The 18,448-nt window shown below is 39.7% G+C and overlaps 2 protein-coding genes across 4 annotated transcripts in view; one reads left to right on the plus strand and one right to left on the minus strand.

The window, feature by feature from the left end:
* The first annotated feature begins 365 nt into the window (after positions 1-365).
* The window catches only part of Naa15-16 (N-alpha-acetyltransferase 15/16), a 32,292-nt gene continuing 14,209 nt past the window's right edge, over positions 366-18,448 (plus strand). Inside the window, exons 1-9 of one of the 2 annotated variants that reach the window (XM_026819729.1) lie at positions 376-415; positions 515-708; positions 984-1,331; positions 1,548-1,682; positions 1,793-1,937; positions 2,014-2,271; positions 2,383-2,693; positions 2,764-3,045; positions 3,116-3,329. In XM_026819729.1, the coding sequence (XP_026675530.1) occupies positions 652-708; positions 984-1,331; positions 1,548-1,682; positions 1,793-1,937; positions 2,014-2,271; positions 2,383-2,693; positions 2,764-3,045; positions 3,116-3,329 (1,750 nt within the window). In that variant the 5' untranslated portion in view covers positions 376-415; positions 515-651. Of the gene's footprint in view, positions 709-983; positions 1,332-1,547; positions 1,683-1,792; positions 1,938-2,013; positions 2,272-2,382; positions 2,694-2,763; positions 3,046-3,115; positions 3,330-18,448 lie in introns of both variants that reach the window. The other variant, XM_018037113.2, reaches the window with a different exon arrangement.
* On the minus strand, positions 3,511-17,518 carry LOC108632470 (uncharacterized). Of its 2 annotated transcripts, none has more exons than XM_018037101.2 (2): positions 16,963-17,518; positions 3,511-7,436 (listed from the first exon to the last, which is right to left on the minus strand). In XM_018037101.2, exon 2 carries the CDS (start codon positions 7,434-7,436, stop codon positions 4,266-4,268), a length of 3,171 nt encoding a protein of 1,056 aa, XP_017892590.1. In that variant the 5' UTR covers positions 16,963-17,518; the 3' UTR covers positions 3,511-4,265. The 2 variants fall into 2 exon arrangements, with proteins under 2 accessions (XP_017892590.1, XP_026675516.1); XM_026819715.1 differs by lacking the exon at positions 16,963-17,518 and adding an exon at positions 8,636-10,400.

Consider the following 18,448-nt stretch of genomic DNA (forward strand, 5'->3'; position numbering starts at 1 on the left):
TAGCCTCGAAAGTCCATGTGCACTTCACTCACGGCACTGTAAGATGCTGTAAGACTGCACTGTAGTAATAGAACGCAAATGTATTAAAACGTATGACATATATATCAATATATGACCAATCATGATGCAACTTGTTTGGAAACAATGCTTAATGTTATTCACGAATATTCACGATTCGTAAAATAATAAATGATATTAAACTAATTATGTTTATAAAGGGATTTTAATTATGCATGTACAGTACAATATTAAGTTTTTCCTAAGATAGAATTTGTCTTATATTATATTTTCAATAACCTCGGTGCCGCTGTGTTTATAGGAATGCTCCTTAAGCCTTGTTAACTATCGTTACTTGTAAACACGTATTTCATGCAATTCCGAAAAGGGTAAAATCATTGAACGGATAAAACGGAAGGTAATATAAGTGTTAGGATAAGTGACGAGAATATCATTGTTCTCTACGTATTTATGAAAGTGAGGAGATATATTAAAGTGTGCGGTACCGTGGATTCAGAACTTCCGGCGGAACAGCATTGTCGCAGATGATCACGTGATCGAAGATCGACTTCTTCGTTTGTGGCCACGAGGTTTTGTGGTGAAAATTAAGTTTACCGGGTGGAAAAGGCCCTATATTTTTGTATTTATACAAAAATGCCCTCCAGCAATCCCTTGCCACCCAAAGAAAATGCCTTGTTTAAACGAATCCTGGTGAGTAACGTGCAATCAAAATACTCTGTTTTGGACCCCACTCTCCGGCTAAATAGGAGTACTCATCATGCTCTAATGATGTAGCACTCTTCGGAAAACTGTAAAAAATTCACTGGCAATCGCGGCTCACGAGAATTTCATCGATGCCACGAGCGAGAACGTAGTCCCTTGTTTGACTTTCACGATAATCCGTGAATGTCAGTTCGTTCACATACATATAGTACTGAAATCATGAAAACGTTTTATCCTATGAAACGTATTTATGTTTCTTACAGAGATGTTACGAACACAAACAGTATAAAAATGGGATAAAGTTTGCAAAGCAAATTTTATCAAACCCTAAATTTAGTGAACATGGAGAGACCTTGGCAATGAAAGGTCTCACTCTGAATTGCTTAGGTCGCAAAGAAGAAGCATATGATCATGTTCGAAGAGGTCTCAGGAATGATCTGCAATCCCATGTTTGCTGGCATGTCTATGGACTTTTACAACGCTCGGATAAGAAATATGATGAAGCTATTAAATGTTATCGAAATGCCCTTAAGTGGGACAAAGATAACATTCAAATTCTTAGGGACTTATCGTTGCTTCAAATTCAAATGAGGGATCTGGAGGGTTATAAGGTAAATGATTAATACAAATGAAGGATCTGATTTATACTTATTACTTGTATGTAAATTATTTTAATATGCTACAAATTTGCTAACCTAGTTTCTCTTTAATATCCGGATTTTGCAATTTATTGTTACATGCACATGTACCTAAATATATAGGTATATATGTAGAAACAGATATAATAATGAATACTGCACATCAATTTATATATTTGAAATTTTCAGGATACGAGATATCAGTTATTTATGTTACGCCCTACGCAGCGTGCTTCATGGATTGGTTTCGCTATCTCATACCACTTATTAAAGGACTACGAAATGGCACTTAAAATTCTAGATACTTTTCGGAATTCTCCAATGGTGTGTGTTTTAATACTGCATAATTTTTCCGTCAGAAACACGTAAAGATATTTTAAATAATATAAAAGGACAGATTATACATGATTAATATTTCTTAATATTAATTACAGATTTGTTATGATTATGAACATAGTGAGTTATTGTTGTACCAAAACATGGTAATTCAAGAATCAGGTGAATCTGAACAAGCATTGAAACATCTCGACAAATATAGTGATCAAATTTGTGATAAAGTTACTGTAAAAGAAATATATGGTAAATTTAGATTTTTTACTTGCATGTAACATTGGTCTGTTATAGTAATGCCTTATTGACGCAATCTTTTTTGTAGGTAAATTAAGATTACAATTAAAACAATATGCAGAAGCAGTACAGATTTACAAGGAACTTCTAAATATCAATCCAGAGAATACAACTTATTACGCGAGGCTAGCAGAAGCCGAAAGACATTCAGAACCTGGAGAAACATTAGCTATGCTTTTGAGATATGAAGAACTGTTCCCTCGAGCACTAGCACCTCGTCGTTTGCAATTAAATTGTGCAGCAGGAGATGAATTTAGAACATTAGTAGATCGGTACTTACGGAGAGGTAAGATTTATACGTCATCCTTATATTTAATAAAAAATTCCTATTTTTCATACCATTTCTCTTCATTCATTTTTACGTAAAATTTTTGGCAACACATTCTCTGCATTGTAGGACTTCATAAAGGTGTACCGCCCCTATTTGTAAATCTTCGTTCCTTGTATACTGATCAACAGAAGGTTGATACTATACAATCTTTGGTTTTGGAATATAAGGATGCATTAAAAGCTCACGGGCACTTTACTGATCAAGAGAAAGATAATCCACGGGAGCCAGCTTCGGCATTGTTATGGACTTACTATTATTTAGCACAACATTATGACCATCTCGGACTTACAGAAAAAGCACTAAGTGAAATCGATGCTGCCATAGAACATACTCCTACGCTTATAGAACTTTTTGTTACCAAAGGCCGCATTTATAAGGTATGTTTCATGCCTGAGTTCATTTTACAATATGTTTGACATAAATTTTAATGCATTTTGCTATTATTAGCATGCTGGTAACGTTCAAGAGGCTTATAAATGGTTGGACGAAGCACAAGGATTAGATACAGCGGACCGATATATTAATTCGAAATGTGCCAAGTACATGTTGCGTGCAAATCTCATCAAAGAAGCAGAAGAAACATGCAGCAAGTTCACAAGAGAAGGGGTTCTAGCTATGGAAAATTTAAACGAAATGCAGTGCATGTGGATTCAAACGGAAGCTGCAATCGCCTACAAACGCCTTGGGAAATACGGAGAGGCGCTAAAAAAATGTCACGAAGTTGACAGGGTAAGTTTCATAGCGTACAATTGCGAATATTTTTCACCACCCGCCTCTTAAACGCATTCTGTCATTATAGCACTTTTCTGAAATCATAGAAGATCAATTCGACTTTCATACCTACTGTATGAGAAAGATGACCTTGCGATCTTACGTGGGTCTTCTAAGGTTAGAGGATGTTCTTCGAGCTCATCCATTTTATTTTAAAGCAGCGAAATGTGCAGTGGAGGTTTATTTACGATTGCACGATGAACCATTACCTGATCCAACGCAGACACAAGAAATCGACACTGGTAAGTCTGTATTTCCTTTACATTGAATCTATCAGTACTAGATAATTATCAACTATTTTATACCTGTATATGCAAGCAGCAGCTAAGACATGCAATACGTGACATATTTATTTTTTGATAATTTAACTACTAACTTCCATCGATATTCTGTTCTTCATAAAGGAGAAAAACTTCATTTTTGTAAACAAACTTTATTTCACACTTGTTCAAGTATATATGTATAACATATTTATTTCGGGTGACTTATAAAAATGTGCTCTCAGCACTACAATAAAACTTACGTATATATATCGTTAATCATAACTATATGTACACAGCACGCGTTTACTATCGACCATTAATCACAGATATCGCGCGAGTACGCGACGCGAAAATCGCTTAAAAAATCGCCACATACCTATCGTCGCACGCAAGCAGCGTTAACACATATTACATCGCATCTGTATCAATCTAAGTCTAAAGCATGGGAGGGATAAATGTTAGGACGTATAAATTAAGCATTTTAATATATCGTAACTGAGGCGTTGATAATCATCTAACTTACAATTAGTTGTACATACAAGATACACGTTTACATATATTTATTTACACGTACAATAAATATTTTATTAACGATACAGAACGTCTCATCGTCGATTTTTGTATCGCGTTCTTTATGACACGCATTTCTGAGTGCGTCCTCGATGATTTATAGACTACGGATATTTATGCAATCTTATATTTTTTTTCTCTGTCCTTTGGTTTTCCAAAATCGATTATCCGCCAGATTTGTCAGAATACATTTTCTTTTTCAAATTATTTTAATTCGGATAATCTTTACTGTCTTGTTTATTCTATTAATTCATGTATTTATATACTAAGTTTATCATGAATGCATGAACATCCGAAGTATAATGATTAATGACATATGGCGCGGTTGCCTATGGGCTATAGTTATCAAACGTTGCCTGGCCTCCGTCGGCGCCTCAGCAGTCTACTTCCCCTCGATTTCGAATAGAGGTGGCCGGCGTTCTGCTCCGGCCTTTGCGTGATTGCCTGCGGCGTTAGGAAGTAAAAGTGGCCGCCGTCACCTGGCAACCGGTACGCGAAATATGCTTTTGGATTTTCCCGCTGATTCTCCCGCACAGGAACCGGATCGATAAACTCGGCATCCGGATTTATCGTGGGTCGTGGATCACGATAATTGACTTTAATATCGTCTTCTAACGATATTGGTAACTGCTGCGGGTACGATTCGTCCAATTCTTCCGGAGATTCTACAACCGGAACATAGTTTGTAGACGGGCCATTTCTTGAGTTAATGAGTGGTTGTGGCGAATAAGCACGTATGGGTGCCAAAGATTGACCTCTCTCAGGTATTCTATAATTGGGTGGTTGTGGTTGATTCGGATTGACCACCGTAATGAATTCACTGTCAGGATTAATAGGAGGCAGAGGCTCTCTGTAGTTGACAAGTATGTCATCCTTGAGGGAGTATTGTCGTTGTGATTGATCTCCATAGTGAACTTTAACATTGGGTGTCTTGTACACAGGCGGCTCGGGAGTCTCAAAACTTTCTATGTACGTGTTCACGTTATAATTTGGTCTTTCCGTAACACTGTTCGATTTAGAATATATTGGAGTTGTACTTGGTATCCCTTTGTGCGGTAACTTTTTACCGAAGATCGTGAAATACTCTTTTGTAACATCATCCAAGAATTTTTCATCCTGCTGAGTATAATAAGCATGCTGAGGATTCTGCGTAGTGCTTATCACCGCCTGGGGTGTTGTCGACGAATAAATCGGCCGTTGATTCTTGTACACTTCTGGCCTCATTCTCTTCTGCGGTAATGATTCATTGTTTTCGTAATCATATCGATGATTGTTATGAAAATTACCATCAATTTTTATATTGTGATAGTCGTTAAGTGTCTGCTGGTGTTGCCTTTGATTACCACGTTGTGAATAGTCCGCAGCCTCGAAACTGTACTGATAAATCGGTTTCGGTTTCGCCTCTTGCCTATAATAGGTTTGCGGCTTTGGAGTAGTATAATAAGATTGTATAGAGACAGCTGGACGAGCAGATATAGTCTGATAGTAAAGAGATGCGTGATCAGGTAACATACGTTGTCCCTGAGTTCTTGCTGCACCACTTTCGTATCTCGGCGAAGTTTGCGTGACGGTCGAGTCTCTATAACGAATCGGCCCAGAATTTTTCACCGGTGAACCGATAAACTTAATACTATAATCTTTAGTTGTTTCTCGCGATGGAATTGTCTCCACGCTGTAATATTGTTTCTTCGTCTCCTCTAATGGTTGAGTTACAGTTTCATATAATGGTGACTCCGTAGTCGTTTTATAATAAAATGACGAGGGATTCGGTGTGGTGTGTTCTGGTTGCTCGTTAGATTCTTCATAAAAGTAATAAGAGGTCTGGCTAGGCGCTCGTTCCGGATTGCTAGTCGTTATAATACTCTTTATTGAGGCTGGTGTCACTTCCACGGGCTTCTCCAAGGTAGACTGCGTGGATGTGGCGTAGTACGCCACTATAGGAATCGTTTTACTGGTTACTAGACCCGACCAAGCCTGATTTTTTTCTTGCACGTTCTCTTGGTTCGTCACCTGATTCTCTAAAGGACCGATGCTATAAAATTCAGGATTATCGAGTGTCGTCGGTTTATCCGGAGTGGTAGTCGTCACTTCAATGTATGGGACAGTCTTTACTACATTAGATCTCACAGTACTTGTTTTGGTCAGATTCTTGTGCGGCGTTCGACTGTACATATTTGTGTTAGCCGGTACATGGATGGGTGATCTAACTTTTGTGACTGGTATTACGGTAGTGTTCTTGTGCTGTTTAGTTGAGAGTTTCCTTGGTGGCAAATAAGTGGGTCTGAGTCTGGGCGTAGGCGTGGTCCCAATGGGTCGCTTTGTGTATTTCTTCGTCGTGCTCTTCTTTTCTTCGAGAGCAGAGAAGAAATCTGGTGGGGGCGGCAGAATGATTCCAGGTACCAGAGGACCTGGTGGCACTGCAGTTGTGTTGTCTTGTTGATACTGAAAGCTATATGGTGGCGGATAGTAAATAGACTGATCTTCTTCATCGAATTCCGATTGATTACTTGGTGGAGGTACGAACACCGCACCGGGTGGTATGGCATGGTAAAAAGGTGGCAAACTACCAGGTGGCAAAGTTTCAGACTTCTCCGTGTTATCTGTACTCTTCGGCTCCGAATTATCTTCCTCCGGCGTGTCTGTTACATTTCTTAAGTCGGGCATTACGATTGTTCCATTCGAAAGAACTGCGAAAAGTGGGCCGTCTTCTGATAATAATCCTTTGGTAAATAATGGGTCCTTTTTATAATCGATCCCGTTAGCGATCTCCTTGGTTCCATTCGGTCCTATGATCTGTATCGGTCCGCCATCTGTAAGTTGTACCGGAAAGGGCGGCGGTACCTTCGGTTTTGATGGTATCTTGACCTGTCTTCTGGGCGCTTTGTAATTATCAATCGGTGGCCAAGTCGGCGCACTGTCTCCGCTACTTTGCGTCTCTTCATGGTCAGGAAATTTCCCGCCTCTCAACACGAGGACGTGGTTCTCCGCCAACCAAATTTCATCCTCGTCGAGACCGCCTAAATTGTCGATCGTGTCCTTCGGCACCTCCGAATTACCTTTGTAACTAATTATCCCCGGTCGTTTAGGATGGTTTTTGTAGATTTCATTTTGAATGAGACCGTATTTTCCCTCTTTCACTTGCTGCGAAAGAGTCTTCTTGTCATCGTCTTCCTCTTTGCGATTGATCTTCGTCTCCCTTCCGTTTCCAGAAGATGATAACAAGATCCCGTCGTCCCAGAACGTTTCGTCTGTTTCTTGCTTCGCGTCCGCTCGCAAGTGGCCACCAATCAGCCTGTGCGATACTTTCCTTCCGGCATCCGTAGTTATCTCGTTGCCCGTGCTGGTCGATGACTTGAAACTACGGTCAGCCGGCGTTTGCATCCTGTCTGGTTGATGACTAGATTCCTCCGTACCGACGTGCCGCCTTTCCCGGGTCATTGATGCGGTGATCGACAAGCATGTCGCTAATATTACGATTAAGAGGAGCTTCCGTAGATAAAATCCTTCCTGCATCATCTGAAATACAAATCAAATAATTTCCTTAACTTTTGCTCACTTTTGTTTAAAAAATCTTTTCGCAATTTTATATTTAATTATATTTATCATAATTATGTCCTATTTGCGTTATAGTTTGACGACATTTGTGTTTTATTTTGAGACGTACTTGATATGATGTATCTATATTTGAAGAAGAATTGGCGCGACGGTTTGCGTCAATTTTATCTAATGAGACTGTAACTACGATGACGAGAATTGTATTCGTCGTCACGGTTCCCCTCGTATAGTAATTTTCATAATACGGTTCAATCTAGCGATCACGTCATGTATTTTTCAAGACGATTCTCGTTCAACCACGGTGATTCCCACCTGACCTAAGGAAAGTATAAGTTTATACTGCGGAGGTGTTTCCGTTCCACGGGAGTAACTTTGCTTTCCCCATTGAAACAGCAATATTTTCTCAACTATTGCATGAAAATAGCAATTCTAATCTTTAGAAATCGATATTATAATGTGAGACTTAAACGTTGTGAATGAAATGCTCGAAAAGGTCTAGAATTTTCGACTATCTTTCGCGTTCAGAAAAGTTAACGGGCTTGTGGAATTGAATTTATAAAATCAAATATACCTTCGTCACAGTTACGTTCTGGAATAGGGGCATATGAATCTTGCGAATTCGTCAGTTTCATTGACGTGAATTGCAATAATACAAGAATGCGGGTCCGGAGGGGACCACGCCTTTCCCTCGAGAACAGCCGGTGAACGGTCGACAAACATTCACGGGTCACTGGAGTACCAACGCTCGTAAGTGACTCGCAACTGAGTAACGAACTTAAGCTCACGTTTCTGCATTCACGATGCATTAGTCTCGGCCAACGCTGGCTTCGTCGATCTCGCGGAAGTAAAGTTTCCATACTGTGTTTCCGACAAGAATCTGAATTTACTGCCTTTATCTTCACCTACATAAGTTTCGAACTGTTTATACGAGCAGGGAAGTCGAAGGATGTCTGAATAGACTTAATTGAGTTTCCTGATTTATTGATGACGGTAGAAAGGACGAGGAGATTTTTATACGCATATGTACAGTAACGATGGATACTAGTAGCTTGTGCTTATTTGTCGACAAAATTATAGGATGATTATAGTAGATTGGAAATGTAAAAAATTTGCACAGCAGATAAGTTTGTATATGCCATTAGTTCCGACGTATTGCTTACGCGAAAGATTCCTTCCTTCATGCCAGTCCTCGAAGCACTCTCAATTCTGATTGACAGGATCACTAAGACGTTCTGTACTTCTTCGCAGAAGATCGCAGCTTTTTAGAGCATGCACGCGGTTCACAGCGAGAACTCGAACGCGAACGTCAACGATTTCTTGGGATAAACGCCTTTTTAATCGGAACAAAAACACAAAAACGTGACAAAACCAAGAAATTGTTTCGCGCGAATGTTTTATTTCTCTCCGATTATCTCTTTTCAAAAAGATTCACGTCCGTGCTGATAGCATTTAATTTACTCCGCGTGCCGACAATTGCTCGCGTAACGCGCCTCGACCTCTGCGTCTGCTTTGCTTTCTCCACTTTCGAAGCAATGACTTTGAAAATGATTGTGCATCCAGCACAAGTGCGGGCTTCCATCGATTCGAATCACATTAGCTGATCCTGATAGTTCCCACCGTCAGCTGTTCGCTTTCTTCGCAATCATCACGAGGAAGACATCTCGTGCGGAAGTGCATCTTCTGAAGGTCTCCTTCGCTTACAAAGTCGCGAATTCACTTAATCGATTACTTTTCTTTGAGGAGCACTTTCTAACACATGATTACCGATGACATTCGGTATTCCTTTCATGTCTCTTCCCGGAAACGAAAATATTTATTGAAGCCATTAGATATAAGTACTAACGCGTTTTTTAACATCGACTAAGAAACTATTTAATCCTGAGAAAAAATATCGTACGGTTTCCTGACTGCGCACTTTGAAGCGTCGTCTACATTCTTCGACATTTGAACGGTACCGAATGTTAATTAGAAAAGCAGTGGAACGCGTGACAACGGGGCGAAGCTGACGAACAACCACTCGCGTCGGCATAGTACACGTGACTGTTCAGTTTTCATCACCTTTCCCGGTGCACCGGCTCGCTCAAGGACGTTCTTTACGAAAGGTGGAGTCCATTTCCAAGCGACATGTCTAGCTGGAAAGGAGGAAGTCGCCGCTGGTTAAGACTCGCGGTCGCACATTTGTTGTAACACGAATGGCAGTATCTTTCGGTTGATCGATAGTTTAGTTCGATCGAGTCGTAGATGACACAAATAACTTGGGTTTGGCTGTTGAATGAAAAACGGTTTCGACACGAGGGCTTTCACTTTCATGCGCCACGCATTGTTTGGCCTTTTTACTCAATAAGGAATCTAAATGATAAAAAGCGGATTACGGGATTGGACTTTCTTTTCTCGTTATTTATGTCTCTTGATTGTTCTTTTCAGATTATGGATTTATAGGGGATCCATTTCGTGGTTTAGATTCCCTTGGGTTCGATTGAGATAAGAGATTTGTTTCACTATAAGTACTTCGAGTCACTTTTAGATTTTTAAACCAATCTCATATACGATACTTAGTGACAGTAATAGTAAAGCATTTCTGATAATTAAACTGGCTGCTGATGGAAGTATTCTCATATTTTAATCAAATTCCGGCAACAAATAAAAAATAGCGTGCTCTTTCATAATTTCATTTACACGATTAATACATGTAACATGAAAGTCCAATCAGTAATAAACAGCAAAAGTTTCGAATGGGTATGCATTGAAAGTTCTCCACGTGCTGTTCCATTTCAGTACTTTTGCGCGCACGAAGGGCAGATAGATCGAACGAAATATTGCAAAATTGAAGAACGTGGTACGACTTAGCTTGTTCCGCAACTCACAGTGCCGATTTTTCGCGACGTGATGTAAGAACGATCCCCCTGGCGTAGCAGGTATCGTTACGCTACGGTTCCGATCTGGCCTGCAATAATATCGTTCCTCGAAACGAGATTTTCTGGCCTCACCGTTTAAGTATGAGTTGTAAAAATCCTTGTTAATTAAATTAAGAAATTATAAAGTATGTTAATTCTTTAAAATCAACGATAATTTCAAAAGAATTTACGTAGAACAAATTCGAAATTTATCTCAGTTAGTGTGCACATAGCTTTGAATGAATGCAGATCATAAATGCGTCAAGGTGGCATTGAACCGTGAGTGGAGTAACTCTGACAAAACCAGTGAAAGATTGCGATGACTTAGGAGCTAATTTATCGGGAAAATATAGTTTCAATTGAAACAGAAAGACAGAAGGAGAGGACCGTTTCGAGGCAACACGTTGCTGAGCTCGCGCGACGAGCGCATACAACTCGCGTATACCCTGCCGCATTATTCAATTCGGTTTACACTTTCAGCTACTTTCCTTTTTTGTTTCGCGTCGTGCTCGCTGAGCAGCATTAATTCCTTAACGCCGTGCTAATGCCCCAGAGCCTACTTTCAATACGTCGCTCGTTTAACTATGCTTCCTTGTTATGACAGAGAGCTTCTCTTTTCTTGTATTACACATATAAGTTGTTTAGAATAGGGTTTCTTGAGTACATCATTAGTTAAGCTAAAATGTCGATAGAAATTTCTTTCGATTTTATGTCATTTATGATGGCTAGTTTAATGGGGTTTGTTAATTGCTTATAAACGATCAAGAATTAATGTGTTTTTTTTCTGGAACATTAAATATGTGTTAACTGCAAACATTCTAGTAAACTTTATTGAATTGAATACACCAGGTAAATTGCAATCACGCAGTGAAATATAAGTTAACTGAAAAATAAGTATCCTTTTACATGAGATCTCGTCTAGTTTGTGATTTTTAGTTATTCCGCTTCGTTATTCGTAACATTGCGCTTACGTAACGAAACGGTGAAAGCTAAAACCAGCACGGAGTTTGGCTTATCTTTGTCGCGATGTTTAAAAGTAAAGGGAGTTATCTATTTTCCAAAATGAAGAATCACGCTCTGATACTTGGTAAAAGTGTGTTAACTCTCTGAAAGTCAAATACTACTACACTTTGCAAAGATGGATTTACTCCTCTCATATAATAAAGATTCTATCGTAATGACGTGTTTGGCTACTTTAAAACAACTCGTTTGAGGCAACTGGGTCTCGATGTCTTAAAAATATTAATGTCATGTAATTAGAGTGGATAATCAATTTAAACAAAAAATGTATAAGTTAACAGAAATGCATTCTAATTAGCTTATCTTCAATTCTATAAATTAGATTTAGATCCGTCTGATAGCTTATGCGAGTATAGATAGTTAATAAACCGACTCGTATTTAGGAAAGAAATTCACGTTTATTACGAAGCAAAGTTATCAGGATGAGATTGTCGGCTTTCGACAGACTGAGACGAGTAGCAACGACCATAGTGGAATACCTTGGCATTGACCGGCTTGCACTGCAAGGCAACTCGCTTGCATAATATGCTCGTCTCGTTCATCCCGCGATCTGTTAGATTATTCTCTCTTCTTCATGACAGACCTGGCTCCTTTAACGGTAGTATTAACACACGAGAACGAGTTGTATCTGTAGGTTCTTCATTGCCTTGAGGAACGGGTTATTTGTATGTGACTCATTGATCATAATGTTCGGATGTTTAGAGTTGCAGATTCCGATGAACAGGATGTGCTCGAATCGTTGCAGGAAAACAGAAATAATAATATCTTCATATTATTTCATGTCGTTGTAAAAATTCTTAAGGTCTCCGGTTTATTAAAAAATGAGAAAAAGAGAAAGTTCTTCAGTAATTTCTGCAGTGCACGATTAAGTAAATCGATCGAAACAAGGGGTTTGCTGATTTCGTTTTCTCAAAAATATTCTGGGAAGTATTATGCGTAGCTATCAGAATGCATATGACGGCGTGCACGGCCAATACCGGTTTGCGTTCTTGTTGCGACTGGTCAGACAAGGTTAACGGCCCAATCCTTTTTTCATCCCGCGAGCATCGTCACTCTTGGTTTCGATTTTTTACTCCGCCCCTCTCGATTTTATTGTTACAAACAAATGACGAAATTCTTCGCCGCAAGGATATGTAGATTTCTCCTGCCTTGAATTATTTTTGCGGTATTTGTTCCAACGTCGATCGAAAAGTGTATACGTCCAAGCAATTAGAGGAATTGCTTGCAGAATTTCAGGAAAATATTAATATTTCGAAAATTACACAGGGAAACAAATATTTTTCATTCTTATTCGGGATGGTTAAAACGTTGATTAACATGTTCTTCCGATTGCATATTTGAACAACATTTTTAAACATCAAATAATATCAATATATATGCAAATTGAGAAACAAATAGTCGCTCTTTTCATGATATATATATCGTGAATATGAAAAGAAATATTTTTTCAAATTATTTCAAAAAGGTCTCGTGCCAAAAATTATACGATCTTTTGCTCGACATTGAGCTCTGATTTTGCGAGTATAATAATTCATACCATAAACAAAGCGTTGCTAATTTCATCAGCACGTTCGTGCGCGATTTCCCAGCGTTCTTTTGTCGTTCGCTTTTGCAGCTACCGGCGAACGTGTTCGGATAAAACCGTGAGCCGGTGACATATTTTAAGAAAAGAACTGACGCGACCTTTCATTATTTTCTCGCATTGGAAATAGATGTCCCGGTTAAAGCGTTCGTTTTAGACAAAAATCGATCCCAAGGCCTGTTAACGCCAATTAAACACAAGCTTCCAATTAGTCAGTTGTATAGAGATTTTTAACATTTAATAAACCTCGTTTCGACCAAGGCCTCATCACCGCAAAAGTTGAAACGTTCTTTTCGATGAGCACGTTCAATAATTCAGTTTGTTGCGCGCGGATAACGCAATCATTCGACACCTGTCTTATTATCGAACCTGTACTTGGTCTCCACGTTTCGTTTTACATTATATGACCATCAAGTTTACCACCGATTTAATGAAATAATTCTCTGTATATTTTAATGCCATATTATATAATTTATTATTAGTTCTTTATCAGTCGCTAAATACAATGTGATGAATTCATGTACATCTCGAACACTTCTGCCGAATTTAATATTTGGTCAATTTTTTTTCAAAATCTCTAATCATTGGCCTGACATAAACTAAATTACAGAGTTGCTCATTCTCCTTTTCCTTCCGTTTCACTTTATTCCATAACCAGGCCTTCCATTCTACAGATCATTCAGCCGCGTTACAAATCAAACAGGTTTATGAATCACGGCTAACTAGATAAAGTCCCCGAATGCGTTTCTCCATTTTTCTATGACGTTTTTCTATTCCATGTTCGTTCGCACGTGCATTCTCACGCTTCGGCACCGACTCCCGTCGAGATTGCTCGCGTATCAAGCCCGCGATTCTGATAGCCGCAATTAAGGACCAACCGTACAAGAGGGAAAGCGCGATGACGAAGGTTACGCCAAGGTCCCGCGTCTTGTATTTTTACTCATCGCGTCCCTCTTTTCGCGTCTCGTAGCTCCAGATTGCCGCAAGAATTTATCGCCGACCCGATGCGCACTCGTAGCCGTTCAGTTCGTAATTTACAGTCCAGTAGACTTTTATTTTAAGCGTTTTTATCAGATAACACGCGCTGCCTCTCAGAGAGGACCGTGGAATTTCTTCAAACACGCAGGTTTATTTCGTCGTCGACATTGCCGAGACCGTTCAAGTTAACATTTTGGCTGATCTAATTTCACCTTCGTGCGTAGTTGAGAAACAGTGGTTCGACCCTGTACTCGATGATAAATCGTTTAAATCGCGAGATACGTTCCACTACACGCTACTTTCTCTGCGCGATTGCCATTTTTTTTTTTCAACCCCCGGCATAAAAGAACGAATTGCACAAGTTGATAAGTAGATACTTGGCGGTTCCGGTGCGGTGCTCTAATCAACATTACGCGCAGCAATAATCCGAGGATTTATCGATGTACATAGGCCGCGTATACTGTTTCCCTCAATTACTTGCCCGGTGCGATAACTAGCAAGAATACCCGAAGAAATTTCGATTCCTAGATCGTTAATCCGCCCCGCCCCTGTATGTATCGGAAAATGATCTTAGACTAGTTGAAACAAGGACGTATTGCTTAATCACATTGCACTGGACTTGACGATGGTAATAATCACGAAACGGGCATGACCGTTTGTCACAATTCCATTTAATTGCTCAACGTTCGTCAGACAGGCATATCTCTTAACACGCTTAATTCGAGGGTGCCAGGTCGAACGAGCACCCAGTTGAATCCATTTTAAAGATGAATTATGATCGTCGTTGGTCATTGATGAATTACGATGGTCATGAGGGACCATCCTTGTCGTTGGTCGACAATTTTATAAGTGGCGATTGGTAAAACAAGATATGTTTCTTCAATTCATTGATGTATATCGTCTTTACTATATTTTCTTTTATAGTAAATACTTTTTGGGAGAATGTTTGTGAGAAAGAAATTGATAATAGTTCAATTAAAAACGAGATTATGATCTTACACAATGTAGACGTGTGCATGACTAATCTATATAATCTTGTGACGTTATGAATTTTCGTAATAATAACTCTCCTGGAGACATGTCCTGTTGATACTTTGTAACTCGGGTTACCATCCAGCTGTGATCCGCCTACTTGCAAATGCTATTACGTAGTGTTATGCGCTCATAATCTCTCAATGGAACCATCAATTCTTCAATGTGACAAGGAAACAAGAGCAACCAGTGAAAGTCTTCGCACACGTAAAACCGTCATGCTTGTCAAAATGTATCCTTAGAAAAGAACTATCAAGAGGAAGTTCCAATTCCCGTACGAAAGTTGCAGAAAACATCACGTTACAAATCACTGATTATTTCCACTTAATTTCGTACTCTCTATCACGTGCTCGCAAGTGTGACACGAGTTTCTCAAAAAACGTGCCTCTCCTGTTTTTCGCGTTCGTTTTCATCGATGCAGTTATGTCAAAGTGAAAGCCGTCGTCGGCTTAACAGGGAATAGGAAGCACACAGATCTCTGCGTTGCGTTAATGACGAATCCATGGGTAATTAAACGGACACATGAACGCAGACCTCGTGTAGGACATGCCGGAAATCTAAACTCTCGCGAACTGACCGGATATTCTCAACGGCTGATACGACGCGAAGACGTGAGAACGTGAAGATCGTTGCCAGCGGCATGAATCGTTATTCCTTTTCTTTGGTTTGCCATAGTAATCGCATCGATTTTCATGATCTACGAATCCTTTCCCGGGTTTCCGCATTCGACTTTCCGTGCTGGGGGATCGGAGAAACGTTTTCCCCTCGCGTATGTCTGAATGAACAATAATAATCTGCATCCCGTCTAGAACGAGAGGATCCAACGAGTTTCTCGGAAGTGTCAGGCAGTTTATGAAATGTCCCGTATTAGTTCTATCATATTTGTAGAAAATTCTTGTATTCGTTGTTTTATTAAGGGCTGAATAATTTTTACATAATGTCAAAGTGAAATTATAGAAATGCATTAATGTATCTTCGGTCCTACGAAATATTTGAGTCAGTCCCACCAGATGAAAGATACTATCAAATCAATTAACTAGTAAATAATATCGAACGGTTTGCGTGTATCTAAATGTCACAAGTTGTACAGGAATATTTTCCGTCGTCGATTTGTGAAAGCTCTCGAGCTCGTTGGAATAATATTAATCAGAGCGTCGATCATTCACTATAGTATACCCGTTTTGCACGGTGCCGGTGCAATCAGACCGGTGCGGCGTGTGGCTTCGTTCCAACGACACCATTTTTTATCCTCGACAATTATACCATACACCCGTTCGATGAAAAGGAAAAAAGTCGACTCGATAAATATTCATGCCGGAAAACGCAAGGACTCCCGATTCTTTACCTGGCTCGTTGTACGTTTGCGCCACGTGAACCGCTATTCACCGATGATTCAGAAGAGAAGCTATGCCGATCGTGTCCGTTATATTTTCCCAGCGGTAGCAAAAACGTGCGAATCGAACAGGAATTTCGAGTATCGCGAAACGAAACCATTGTATGCTTCCTTCTTATCACAATTGTCGTAATTGCTCAAGATAATTCACCTCTGACGTTATGCGGATTCCCTTAATTACTATCAAAACATACCTCGACTCTTCCGTCATTCACTATATTTCATTTAACATGTCTGTGCTCTTCATTTATTATTCATCGAATGCCTAGGATGTTTAGTTAATGAGTCTATTATTTGTTCGTTATTTTTACCGTAAAGAACATTACGTTGTTGTTTCTTCTAAATCTGACTTATCAAAAGTCTAATTTAACGTAACGTGAGTCAAGATATTGCATGGATGAATCTTATTTTTTCGGAAATAGAATCTTTATTTAAAAAAGAGGAAACGTTATCGTTAAACATAAAAATATTTCCCATCCAACATAATTAATTAAAATTAGCTGATACCAATGACAAATGTTTTCTTCACTTTAATGAGATTTCAATAGTTCACGCAAAATGTGAACTTAGAACGAAAAGGAGACTCACGATCTTCTTCTAAGCTCCAATTCACCGTGCCAGTATTTTCCTCACTTCCTTGCGTTCATCTACGCGATCTCGGTTACAACACGTGTACTCAACGATTTATCCGCTCGACTGATCAATTGTCCGATTAAGGATGAAACGGATGGACAATTCGTTTCACCAGCACCAGTCCATGACACGCACGAACGACAGCTTGTGACCGCAGTGTATCATTCACTGTTCTCTTGCACTTGGACGACGATGAAGAAACAAGTAATCTCCGGGGCCGCGTGACCGCAGATCTTTATATCCGTGGATCCTACTGGCCCTGCGCCAGTGTCCCACTCTCTGTCTCGCGATACCAGACCGGGCCCAACGCCTTGCAACAGTCTTCGAAGCAGAGTTTCAGTCGCGAATCAGCCACAGGAACTCGTGCGTAACTCGCGACTAAAAGGGACAACAGATCGTTACGGATCGTATGTGTCGCGAGGTTCTACCACGACTGCCGCGCCAAACGAGCACGTTGTTCCGATGGCTTGCACACCTCTTTCACCCTTCCTTTTTGCGCCCGATACGCGCCCCTCCCGTTGCTCACGGCTCCGGTATCGGTCCCGAGGCGAGAATAAACCGTGATCGTAGGAAAACCACGGTTTCCGAAGGTGGATACGTATACCTAGCCATGCACTTTGCATGCCTTTTCTCTTGATCCTATTTTAGATGTGTTGATTTGTTCCATGTAGAGATCATGAACTATTCGTTTATAGGTATAATATTATGAGAAAAGGAACACTAAAAATATCAACTTTTTTTATATATGCATTCCTCTATCATAAACTCGTCAATTTGGCTGGTTTGGTAGTTCCAGTGGTAAAAAATTGAAACTTCGACTGATATGAATCTAATTATGATAATAATCACAATTTACATGTTTTGAAACTTGCGGATGGTAGTGTAAATTTGTAACTTAGTATTATTATGATCTGAGGCACGATTTTATTTTTTACGTCATTGACACCTATGTAAGTAACATGCGGAATCTGTATTTTTACACTACGTCACGACAAGTGTTAATGTGAAGTATTCAAGGATCTCGTGTGTAAATCATGTCCTTCTCTGTACTGTTTTATACAGGAATTTAATCTACTTGTTCCAAGTAGTAGACGAACAGGATCCTGAGTTAACTGAAATAGCTCACTCATTCTCGACTAATATTTCAATCAACATTCCCAATTATACGGATTCCTCCGACTTTGTTGTTGGCGAACATCACTGATGTAACATGATTTAATCTCACGCCGTAGCTAACGGAAACACGTTTGGAAAAACCTGCTTTTTACCGATCAGTTCCTCAGTGACTCTATGAAGAAGGTATTCGCAACAGGTCGGTTCTCTCGTTTCGAGGGACTACGAGCCAGTGAAACTGTTCGCGATTCGCGATCCTGAAAATATGTCTGTTGCGCGACACGCGCGAGCTTTTACGTAAATCCCTTACGTATTTTTCTCGTTAAGA

This window comes from Ceratina calcarata, unplaced genomic scaffold (genome assembly GCF_001652005.2).
Source record: "Ceratina calcarata isolate Rehan_Ccalc_2016 unplaced genomic scaffold, ASM165200v1 scaffold107, whole genome shotgun sequence".
In the NCBI taxonomy this organism is placed as follows: Eukaryota; Metazoa; Arthropoda; class Insecta; order Hymenoptera; family Apidae; genus Ceratina; species Ceratina calcarata.